The following is a 12,500-nucleotide window of genomic DNA, read 5'->3' as shown; positions in this document are numbered from 1 at the left end:
CATGGAAACCTGTGTCTGCATGGAGACCACGTCATTGTGAAGCTTGGCCAGGTCTGCACTCACTCTGTCCTTTTCTGCTGTCAGCCCAGCACGGTCCTGGTGAACAATGACGTTTTTATCTCTCAGGGCTGCCATCTCTCTCTGCAGGGCCGCCTGGTCACTGGTCAGTTTCATGTTCTGGTCTTTCACAGTGGTCACTTCTCTTTGCACAGCGCTTTGCTCTGATGACAGCTTGCTGTTGGCGTTACTCAGCTGCGTTACGTTTTGTGTAAGCAGAGTGTTGCTAGACTGCAGCAAGGTAAACCGACCCACCAAATCTTCAAACTTCTCGTACAGATCATCCAGGCTCCTTGGATGTGTCCCCACTGATGACGCAGTTCCTGGGTCAGCCTGAAAGCCCTGTGATCCTGAAGCTGCTTTGCTGTGGGCAGGGTCTGAAGACTGGGTGGACCTGACGACTTTCCCCATGAACGACTGCAGAGTGTTGATCATCAGGGGAGTGTTGTCTTCCACCTCATGTCTGAGCAGTGCAGTGCTGTCCAGCTTCCTGTTCAGGATCATCTGAGCTTCTCCCTGCAGGAACAGTGCCGCTCTCAGCTGGGCCGCTGACACAGGAGCTGGCTGTGACGGTGACAGTTGTTGCTGAAGCGTGTCCCGTGTTTGCTGCGCTTCTGTCATGCTGGAGTGAAGCTGCTCAGTCATAGCTTCACACTCATCTCTCACACTGACCAGACAGGCGTCACGTGCATCGGCAGCATGGCACAGCAGAGTGGTGTAGCGAACGTTGATGCTGTTGTCCACGGCTCTTCTCTCCTGGTTCAGCTGACTCTCTTCTTCTGTCAGTTTCTTCATGGCGTCGTCAACCATCTTCAGCTGCTCCTCCACCTGACAGCTTGTTGGGCTCTGTGCTGAGCTGGTTGTGTCTGAGGGGTCCTGCAGCACTGTCACCTGAGGTCCCTGGCAACATCTGTCATGGTAGCGTCGACACCGAGAGCAGAAGTTGTTCTGGCATTTGCTACATTGGAACTGGGCTTTCTGATCTCCATCACACAGGCTGCACAGCACAGGTAGGGGATCTTCCTTTCTGCAGTCAGTGTCCAGGTTAAAGTTTGTCTGCACAGCAGAAAACACAAACACACATATAATGTGGATGCACACACACACAAATAAACATACCATCACAATGGGTTGTCCTTGGCAAAATTATGTAGAAAAAGGAGGAGTTTGTATTATACTCCATGTTTGGTGATACATATACTTACCATGTCAAACTGATGCAAACTAGGCCTATCGGTTTGCTCTGCTTGGCCAAATTTTGCACGGCTAACAGTGAATTGATGAGCCGTCTTGCCCGGTCCGCTCTTAGCCAATCAAACGCCTCTAAAAGCTATAAGTGCTGAATCATTCCTTTGGCCAAGACTCTCCACGCCATCTTGTTAGGTTTACGCTCTGTCTCGTCTTACGCTTTTTTTAGGGGGGGGTGAGGGGGGATCAAAATCAACAGCAACGACAAAAAACAAAACAACAACAACAACAAAAATATATATATACAAAAAACAAACAAACAAAAAATCATAAAAATAAAATACAAATATATATATATATATATATATATATATATATATATATATATATATATATGATATCTTGCTACATTTGTACACATTTCTATTTACACTTATAGATGTATACTTATCCCTCGGTATGCACATGTGTGTGCGCTTGCGAGATAGGTTCATACGACTTTCATATTAACATGTACAATCATATTTCTATCTCCATTCATTGAGATTCCCTACATAGCAATATAGGCACACTTGCATTTGCGTCATTCTGTTCACAATGCCCAGAACTCTCTGCGTCTACATACTGGCACTTTATTCATATGTGTATGTACATCTCTTATATATAGGTGCATACACAGATTCCTTTCCATTACTGCTTATGCACACTTACCCACTTACTTGGGTATATCTGTGCACGCTACACGTATGCTTATACAGCCGCTTATTTCTTGTGACTCTATCTCTTGTCATTGGCATATTCCTGACATCATCACTTGAATTGATAGAAGTTTATAATCTCTTTGCACATATATGTATTCATTTTCATAAATTCATCTCTACCTTGCTTTCAGAGGACGACTGCACTCACAGACAAAACTGCCTCATTCACGCCTGAATGTATGCTCCTTCACATATTAGTAGTGGCTGGTCCTTAGGGACCCACACACACTCCCTTCCCACCCACAGGGCTAAGGATGCCCTCTCTTGGTGCAAGGAGGGACAAGGCAACCCAACTCATTTGCCTACAACAATCACCCATAGGGCTGGAGATGCCCTAACTTGGTACAAGGAGGGATGAGGCAGTCCAACTTAGAGGTGCCACTCCGGAAACACATGCCCTTCATTCCTTCCAAGTTTGTAAGGCATCCCTTCTTCCCCCCCTTGCCTACAACAACCCCTGGTTTGCACCACTGTGGTTGTGACAACAGCTCCACACGGGCCCTACATCCTAGCCAGCCTTCCCATGAAGGGTTGCCTATCTTTGCCTTCCAAGTTTTAGCGGACCCAAAAACTGCCCACTGGGCAGGAGACAATCACCCTAAGCCCATCTCTTCCACTCCTCTCTAGTAGCAGAAGGCCTGGGTAATAACTGTTTTCCTCTACACTCGGGAGAAAGGCATATTGACGAGGACGGATGCGTCTCACAAAGCACAACGAACTGTTCATTAGCCACAGGGGCGTACCTTTCTGCCCACTCATTCCAGCACGGCAGATGCCACATTCAAGCACATCAGTTTGCCCCATCACCTTGCTTGAACAGAGATCCAGCATCAATGTCTCAAACAATTGGCATTTGAATGCACTTTCTGCACTTGGTCTTCCCTGCCTGACCCTTTCAGCCTCAACACACAACCACTGCTGTGGTTACAGATGGGCATTCCTTCTCAAGCACTGTCTTTCCAATGAGACACTTCCAGGGGTTTCTAGCCTAGGCAGGCTATCCCATCATGGAGCCCCAGCCTTCAGTCAAGGGCCTGTCAGAGGATGACTTCGTTGTCACTTTGGAAGCAAGCACCATGTCTTTCAGACACATGGTTGCACCACAAGACCCTGTCAACTCCTTCCGGCTTCCTTACATTTCAACATAACCTGCATGGTGGGCACCTTCATCCCTCAAGCACACAGCAGCTGTTTCCTGATTTACCCATGCTGACTGGTGTCCTCCTAGGAACAATATATGATAATCAGTCGTGTACGACAGTCACCATCAGAACAGCAGAGGAGGCAACTGCTCTCCCGACTATTCGGGCTGGAATTTGATTATACAATTTATAGTAGAGAGTGTTTTGCCCAAGTTGCATCCCCAGTCCCTCGATCAAGAGGGCCTTAGGACTCATCATTGGGACGGATCCCAAAGGCTAGTTAGGCCCAAGTCTACAGCACTAAGTCCCAGTGCAATTTGACTTCTAGTCTGAGAGACATAGTCCTTCATGAAAGACTAAGCTGCAAATGATTTTCAAAAATCCACTTTGATAGGCAAATAAATACACTTGCAGGTACAAACAAAAACAAAGAAGGGGTGGCACTCTCACTGTAGCAACACGCTCTAGCTGGAGAGAGCAGCCTGTATTTCACACAGAGAAATCTGTTGTGAGTAATACAATACATTTCAGTACAGTACAAAGTGGTTGTTCTGTTCAGCATTATATTCTTTACATTAACTTTCAAAAGTTTTGCTTTAAAAAATGTTCCATAATCAACTAACAGTATTGTGTACAACAAGGTGATTCATTTTTCTCTGAGCTAAAAACTGATCTGTTTGTCTTTTTATCCAAAACAAAATGAGTGAGAGAGATACAAGAAAAGTAAAATGTATCACACTCTCTCCATTCATCACCACCACCACCACCCTTACCTCCACCCTGTCACCTGCAGTCAGAACAGTCTACCTGCAATTCCATCACCCCCCCACCCTGTCACCTGCAGTCAGAACAGTCTACCTGCAATTCCGTCACACCCCCACCCTGTCACCTGCAGTCAGAACAGTCTACCTGCAATTCCATCACACCGCCACCCTGTCACCTGCAGTCAGAACAGTCTACCTGCAATTAAATCACACCCCCACCCTGTCACCTGCAGTCAGAACAGTCTACCTGGAATTCCATCACACCCCCACCCTGTCACCTGCAGTCAGAACAGTCTACCTGGAATTCCATCACACCCCCACCCTGTCACCTGCAGTCAGAACAGTCTACCTGCAATTCCATCACACACCCACCCTGTCACCTGCAGTCAGAACAGTCTACCTGCAATTCCATCACACCCCAACCCTGTCACCTGCAGTCAGAACAGTCTACCTGGAATTTCATCACACCCCCACCCTGTCACCTGCAGTCAGAACAGTCTACCTGGAATTCCGTCACACCCCCACCCTGTCACCTGCAGTCAGAACAGTCTACCTGCAATTCCGTCACACACCCATCCTGTCACCTGCAGTCAGAACAGTCTACCTGGAATTCCATCACAACCCCACCCTGTCACCTGCAGTCAGAACAGTCTACCTGGAATTCTGTCACACCCCCACCCTGTCACCTGCAGTCAGAACAGTCTACCTGGAATTCCGTCACCCCCCCAGCAGGGACAGGAATGACACGACGACAGGTGGGGCACGTCAGACTTCTGGCTGACCTCTCTCCTTCCTCTTCCCAGTCTTGTCCACCAGTGCCACATGTCTGAAACACACAGCCACACATGACAGTCAAGGACAGTGTCAACACTGCCTGTGATTCTGGATCCACTCTGTGCACAACATGGTCAGCTCTCACATCTTCCCAATAATCTGTCTTGTGCCGTAACGTTCACACACTGTCTGCCCTATTTTGACCTGTAATCTTTTGGAAAATACCTGTTCTAACTTTCACCATGATATTTTCTATCAGACTGTACTCTGAGAATGAGGATATTAAAAGATGCTTATTCATATTACACTAGGGTCCATAACAGCAATCCTAAGGGAAATGTTCTTGTTTCCATGTTGTTGACTCACTTGTGTAAACAAAGTGAGTCTATGTTTTAACCCGGTGTTTGGTTGTCTGTGTGTGTGTGTGTGTGTGTGTGTGTGTGTGTGTGTGTGTCCGTCATAAATTTTAACATTGCCATTTTCTCTGCAAATACTTTGTCAGTTGACACCAAATTTGGCATAAAAATAGGAAAAATTCACTTCTTTACAGTCATCTTGTTTGAAACAATATTGCACCTCTGGGATGGGCAAAAAATAATTAAAAAAATAAAAAAATAAATAAAAAAAGAAGCCAAATTATATGCAAACTGAATTTACTGTTATATTTTTTTCTCTCTAAACTTGGCTATATTTTTTTCTCTCTAAACTTGGCACTCTGATCTGATATTCTGACACAACATCAAGAGCAGTCATTTTTATCATTTTTTTGTTCAAACAGGAACTTCTTTTGCAAAGCATACAAGTTATATTTCTGGTGCATGTCTTTGGTGCAGATAGTAAAAAAGGGAAATTAATCTGTAATTAATGCTAGGGGGGTTAATTTGCTTTAAACTGATTTTTCTCATCTTAAACATTATATTTTGAAATTATACTCAATACATAAAAAGCTTGTGTGATTTACTCTCAGTGTACAGGGCTTTCACTATGTTCATTTATCCAAGTGGTCTTTTTCGGAAAATACTGAAATCAATACTGCGAGTGGACGTTATAGATCTATTGGCTGAGCCCTGAAGGTCATGGGCAAAAATCAATTGCGTACACATATTTATACACATTCAAAGCACGTGCTCATATTCCTTGTGAACGTGAAGGTCGCCATGTTGTTTCAAGTTGCTGACCTGCCGTTCAATCCTATATTCAATCAACAGTACACGATAACATGTGATGGAAAGTTGAAGGAGACCATTAAATATTTATTCAGAGAAAGATTTGTGAACACCTCATCACTTACTGGATTATGCCCCAAACTGCCATGAAAATATCAACAAAATCAGTCTGAATTCACAGTTAAAAACAATAAACCATAAGAGTTAATACCCTTGATGAAACGTAAAAATTTCCAGTCTTGACTTTTCTCAAAATGAAGTCCTTTTCATTTCATACGTTTAGAAGTACTTGTACTTGGCTCTACATGTTATTAGTTTAACAAAATACTCAATTTTCATATCAACTTTAAAACTATAAAACTAGAATGAACATAAAAGAGAAATTGAATCAACCGTGTCGTACATTCCCGGTGGGTGTAACTAAACTTGTACATCTAGATCCAGAGAAAACAGCTAAATGTTGCAGTGTTATTGCGGCGACAGCCACTTCTCCTTTACCACAGACTTAAAAAGAATTTTTAATTGCCCTTAAAGATTTTTTGAATGCCCAAGATACACCAGAATAATATGATTTAAACAGCGTTCTCACTGCGAATACCGCAATCGATTTATCGCCCTTAAAAAAGGCATGTTTAAATTTTTTAACATCCGTTAAGGAGCCACGATAGTGTATTGGGTAAGACAGTTTCTTCTCACCTGAACACACGGGGTTCGAATCTGCCTTCAGGACCTTTTTTTAAATTTTTTTTTTTTTACCCGAAGCTTTATAATAACAAATACAGAACACATTTTAACGATTTGTTGTTGTTGTTGTTTTTAAGTGTATCACAAGTGAGTCTTGAAGGCCTTGCCTCTCTTGTTTTCTATTTTTATTAATGACTTGCAATTGTGTAGCCGGTTGGGCAGGGTTCTCTCACCACGTCAGCACCAGTTTGCTTCAAGGATTTATTGAGGACAAGATGGGGTACATCTCGGGACTTGGGTAAAGGGAACAGGAGAGCGGGGGGTTAAAGGGCAAGGGACTGTCCTCATGAAAGGAGGGAAATAAATAAGTAAGTAAATAATTACCCTGTGGACAAAACAACAAAGTCCTCATAAGCAAGCGTACAGTAATTTCTATCGACGTTCATTCACTCATTCACTCCAAACATCACTTTACCAAATATTTCACATGAATCTACAATTGTTACAAACGTGTGATAAGACTAAACTATCCCATTAATTGAAATGAGCAATTGCTTCCCGATTCGAAATTGTCTAATTTCTTAAAGATATTTATATAAATCCTAGAAACTTCAGAACGTAAGTTGAGGTTACATTTCAGTTAAGATTAACTCGGTTATTCGAAATAATTACAAATCCGTTCAAATGCATAACATCTAAACTCAAAGTAAACTGATAGAATAATATCAATAAGGAAATACAAATAGCATTTACATTTTGGTATCAATTTCTCAATGCTAGAAATGCTTACTGTAAAGTATGATATATTTCACTCACCCTATCAGGCTGACAGAGGCCCGCACACACACTGCTGTTGCCTGTTCTCTTTTAAAGCTAACTGAGAACTGATGATATTGGTTCTACAAGGAAAGGGTAGGAGAACTCACTTCGTAAAAACATATCAAGATGCAGCACATCCACCCTACATGATTATTATTTTGCACGTGAAGTTATGATGCTAAAGCTAACACGGGTCATAAACGTGCACTCTCTTTCTCTCTCTCTTTCTCTCTCTCTCTTTCTCTCTCTGTGGGGCAAAGAGAACAATTTCACCCTGTTACAATTGTTTGATAAGGTAGACAGTCTTCATGCAAAAGGATGCTTGGTCTATTCAAGAAATTTCAAACTTTTGGTTTTATGAATGAGAATAAGTAAACTGCACAAAATTGTTAAGAAACAGATAGCAACAAAGTTCCTGGTGGAATGTAGAAATATGTTATATGTTCAGAGCTTGCACTATTTATATTTTACACTTTTACCAAAATTGAACTCACTGAATTAAAAATGCAGGAGAGACAATTTAACTGAAATTAAAAAAACAAACAAAAAACAACAACAACAACAACAAAACCCCAATCACAGCTGCAGGAACTTAAAAACACAATTCCCCATTCACTTCAGTAAATGTATGACAGACTGAATGTGGGTCAGACAGTGGTTTGAAGGCGAGGTGCTGGTGGCAACTCCGTGGTGATATTCCTGGCGAGTTGTCTGTTCTTGAGTTCTGCTTTGATGATAGAACGTAAATGAATTTGCTGCACACCCCGCTAAATGAAAAAGACAGTTCGTCTTCAATTAAATTAAAGGGTTATTGGAAAAGGCTTTCATGTCTACATTATGCCCTCGAACTACTTCTACTTTAGTGAATAACTTTTTTCTGTTTTTATTGATATTTACTTCTTGATTCTGTCACGTGACCTGGAATCTTGGCGGAAAAAGTGCTTGCCAACATTTTAGCCATGTGCTTTTCTTCTTCTTCTTTAATGCGTATAAAATTTTGGGACAATACTTCAACAGCGAACATCCCCCGACCCCACACCACCCCACCTTTCCCCAAGCGAGCAGACCCCTCAGTCTAAAGGGCTGACACTGGGTGGGGTGTTACCCGTCATCCGTTGATCAACACAGTCATCGTAATCGCTGTCTTACCTGACTTTCTCTTTCCAGTAAGTCCGCTAAACAAATCAAACAGAACGTGTGTCTGCATGGAAGAACTTTAGGTCGTCGTCCTTTAAAATTTTCAAGGCACACAGAGCAAATTTTGTCCTCATCAATTCCGCCAGTCGCCATTATTTTGTTTTCCGCGTTCTGCACTGCTAGTTTCGGTTTCTATCACGTGATGCAGCTCTGTTGCGCAGCAACAGGGGAAACCCCTAAACACTGTCACGTGACTCGGCGTCGAGATTTAAAGTATGCTCGCCATAATCCTTGTGCATGCCTTTTTTTGTTTCTAATTTATTAGGTCTGGAACAATATTTCCATTACCAGTTTGAACTCATTGTATTTTTAATTCTCGATTTTAATTTTGTGCGCTGATTGAGCAAGGGAGAAAATTGAACATGTTTACAAAGTTTTCATCCTCACAAGAGTATTGCTTCCCTTTAACTAAGAACTATCAAATAATCACTGAATTGGGTTGTTTTATGCATAATGGTTAAGTCATTATAAATGTTTACGCTCTTCAGTGCGCATATGGCACACACATGCAGAGCTATTCAAGAGGTACAATTCACCTTGTAACTCAACAACACAGGCCTTCACTTATTTAGATCAAATAAAATAACATTCATGATCTAGGCTGAGACAAGGCAGTAACTTGCTTCTTGCTGATAGGCAGCCAACTTCATGGCTGAAGATTCTGCTGCACTGAAGGAGGGGGCGGGTGCAGTAATTTTCTGGGATTGATGTGCAGGGTAATGTGTGTGTGTGTGTGTGTGTGTGTGTGTGTGTGTGTGTGTTTGGGTTCATGTACGTTTATGTGTATTTGATTGTGCTTTCATATCTGTGAAACTGCATTTTGTTGCATATCTGTTATGCATATGTGTGTGTATGTGTGAATGTGTCTGCATGTTTTACATTTATTTGCTTATTTATGATCATTGTTGTCTTTTTTATTTATTGATTTTATTTTATTTTTTTTTTGTTTTTTTTGTTTGTTTGTTTGTTGTTTTTTTTGTACGCTTACATTTGACTTCATCAAGTTTTTGCGCCTTATAAATATTATTAGTGGTAGTAGTGTTGTTGTTTTTTAATGTATTTATCTATTATTTATTTATTTATTTATTTTTATTTTATTTATTTATTCTTTTTCTTTTTGTTTGTTTGTTTGTTGGTTTGGTTTGGTTTGGTTTGGTTATTTTATTTATTTTATTATCTTTTTTATTTCTCAAGGCTTGACAAAGTGCGTTGGGTCACACTGCTGGTAAGGCATCTGCTTGGCAGATGTGGTGTAGCATATATGGATTTGTCCAAATGCAGTGATGCCTCCTTGGGCTACTGATACTGATTATAAAAAAAAAATGACAACCATTTTAAAGTCCACCATGAAGACAACATTCCATCTCCTGGTACGAAGCATGCAATATGAATATGTGTCATCCGTGTCAACTGGCCTGCTCCTCCACAAGATGGGGATGGGATTTAACATGTGCACAAGATATTATGTGTGGCGTGTGAGTCCAAACAAAATCCCCCTGAACCCAATAGCTCAGTGAAGATTGGAACTCCAGTACCTAGGATCATGAGTCTGACACTCTGCCTGCTATTCTGGTTCCTGCTGGAAGACATGTGTCTTCCACTCTGCTCATGCATTTTTCTGTGATTTATTTGTTTTTGCATACACACACACACACACACACACACACTTGCCTGTCATGTTCAGGTTGACAGTAGTGCTCTAAACAGTATGATTATGCTAATGCAGTACAATGCATGTGGATCCCTCACCTGTCGTCATGGAGACATCGCCAGATTGTCCAGCTTTCTTTACCTTCAGCCCAATGGGGCGGTTTCAGTGTGGTCAATACCCACAGCATGTTTATGGAGAGATGCTTACAACTGGTGTGATCAGTTAGGTCTTCTGTACCCCATGAAGAGTGTGGAGAGATACCTGTCTGACTTGTGGATGTGTGCTGTTAGGTGTGCTCTAAAAACACCTGATTCAAATCACACTGACACTGCTGTGGTACAAAGACAGAGTGAGAGTGACTGTCCTTTCTACTGTCTGGCCTGTCCCCTGTACCTCTTTATTCCACACCCGTTCCCTTCACATCCCACCATTTCTCAACCCTGTCTCATGCTGGTGTCACTTCACATCCCACCATTTCTCAACCCTGTCTCATGCTGGTGTCACTTCACATCCCACCATTTCTCAACCCTGTCTCATGCTGGTGTCACTTCACACCCCACCATTTCTCAGCCCTGTCTCATGCTGGTGTCACTTCACATCCCACCATTTCTCAGCCCTGTCTCATGCTGGTGTCACTTCACATCCCACCATTTCTCAACCCTGTCTCATGCTGGTGTCACTTCACATCCCACCATTTCTCAGCCCTGTCTCATGCTGGTGTCACTTCACACCCCACCATTTCTCAACCCTGTCTCATGCTGGTGTCACTTCACATCCCACCATTTCTCAACCCAGTCTCATGCTGGTGTCACTTCACATCCCACCATTTCTCAACCCTGTCTCATGCTGGTGTCACTTCACACCCCACCATTTCTCAACCCTGTCTCATGCTGGCGTCACTTCACATCCCACCATTTCTCAACCCTGGCGTCACCAACAGGACCAGTGGGTAAGGTGGTCAGAGCTGAAGCAGCACACAGCCCTCCCAGAGTCACAGAGTACAGCAGGATGACAGAGACCAGTCAGCAGCTGGGACACAGTGGTGGGCACCACCCAAGCTACCACAATGGTGAGAGTGGTAGTCGCGACAGTGTTGATCATTTGTGTGGAATTTTGTGTTCATAAATAACCATGATAACTATTTTTGGTTTGATTTTCTGAATACATGTTTATAATTTCCTGTGGATTATGCTTGTTCTGACTGGTGCAGACGGCTGACAGTTTCATGGTATTTTTTGTCATCATTCATCCGTCTGTCATTCTCTCCATCATAGCAACAGAGGGTGTACCAAGATCCAGGTCACTTATTGGGTGTCTGACAGATCTTCTCTGTATGTTTGTTTTCATCACAAGAGCTGGAAACAAATTACGTGGCTTGATCATCTTGTTTGTTCTCCTGGCCCAGCTCTAAGTGCTTACCTGTGTACAGGTTATTGTGAATACATCATGCACACATAGCACACACACCACATCAAACCACACTACACAGGCACCACACCACACTACACACACCTCACTTCACACACACCACACACAAACACACCACACCACACTACACACACCTCACTTCACACACACCAGACACACACACACACCACACCACACTACACACACCTCACTTCACACACACCAGACAAACACACACATCACTCACACCTCACCACACACCACAAATATGCACAGAGACAGAGAGAGAGAGAGGTGGGGAGAGAGATGGAGGGAGGGAGGGGGGGGGGGAGAGAGAGAGAGAGAGAGAACAAAGAAATATTCAAACAAAAAGGTCCAGCTTGTGGCAAAATATATTACAAAAACACTATGTCTACATCTATATATTCACAAAACCGTAATGTATCATGGCTTAAAAAAAGAAGAAGCTAAATATGGCAAATAAATGACAAAAAGATCATACACAAGTGAATATCCACATAGCATAAGAAGGAAAAAAATCTACATTATGGCATAATATATCACAGAAAAAAATCATGTGCGTGTATTCACAAAGTGCACAGGATACCTCAAATTGATGAAAATGTCAAGTATACATACACTATGCACATGGATGCAAGAAAAAAGCAAGAAAGGCAGCAGAAGTCTGTTTGCATGTGTGTGTGTGTGTGTGTGTGTGTGTGTGTGTGTGTGTGTGTTGATCAGCAAGGACCATCAGGATGAACAAACCTGTCCTGCTCCACTTACGCAGGTTTCACACAACGGACCTGGGGAGACAACCCACTGGCCAGGAGTGCAACCCCTGCTTACTGCACTTGGAATGAAGCTGGCACAATGACTAAGACCATTAT

General features: G+C 42.6%; 2 protein-coding genes across 2 annotated transcripts in view; both read right to left on the bottom strand.

The window, feature by feature from the left end:
- LOC143299072 (uncharacterized) overlaps positions 1 to 8,661 on the bottom strand; it is a 13,083-nt gene extending 4,422 nt beyond the window's left edge. The window contains exons 1-3 of the mRNA XM_076612176.1: positions 8,505 to 8,661; positions 4,619 to 4,738; positions 1 to 1,113 (exon numbers count right to left, since the gene is read on the bottom strand). The exon at positions 1 to 1,113 is cut by the window's left edge and continues 331 nt beyond it. Of these exons, the coding sequence (XP_076468291.1) occupies positions 1 to 1,113; positions 4,619 to 4,738; positions 8,505 to 8,645 (1,374 nt within the window). The 5' untranslated portion in view covers positions 8,646 to 8,661. The remainder of the gene's footprint in view (positions 1,114 to 4,618; positions 4,739 to 8,504) is intronic.
- A 3,649-nt stretch (positions 8,662 to 12,310) lies between these two features.
- Positions 12,311 to 12,500, bottom strand: part of LOC143299071 (uncharacterized) — a 41,969-nt gene continuing 41,779 nt past the window's right edge. The window contains exon 4 of the mRNA XM_076612175.1: positions 12,311 to 12,500. This exon is cut by the window's right edge and continues 4,168 nt beyond it. The gene's annotated coding sequence lies outside the window, so the exon portion shown is untranslated.

Source organism: Babylonia areolata, chromosome 24, assembly GCF_041734735.1.
Source record: "Babylonia areolata isolate BAREFJ2019XMU chromosome 24, ASM4173473v1, whole genome shotgun sequence".
NCBI lineage: Eukaryota > Metazoa > Mollusca > Gastropoda > Neogastropoda > Buccinidae > Babylonia > Babylonia areolata.
The sequence above is the reverse complement of the archived record's forward strand: the minus strand, read 5'-3'. Positions and strand labels throughout refer to the sequence as shown.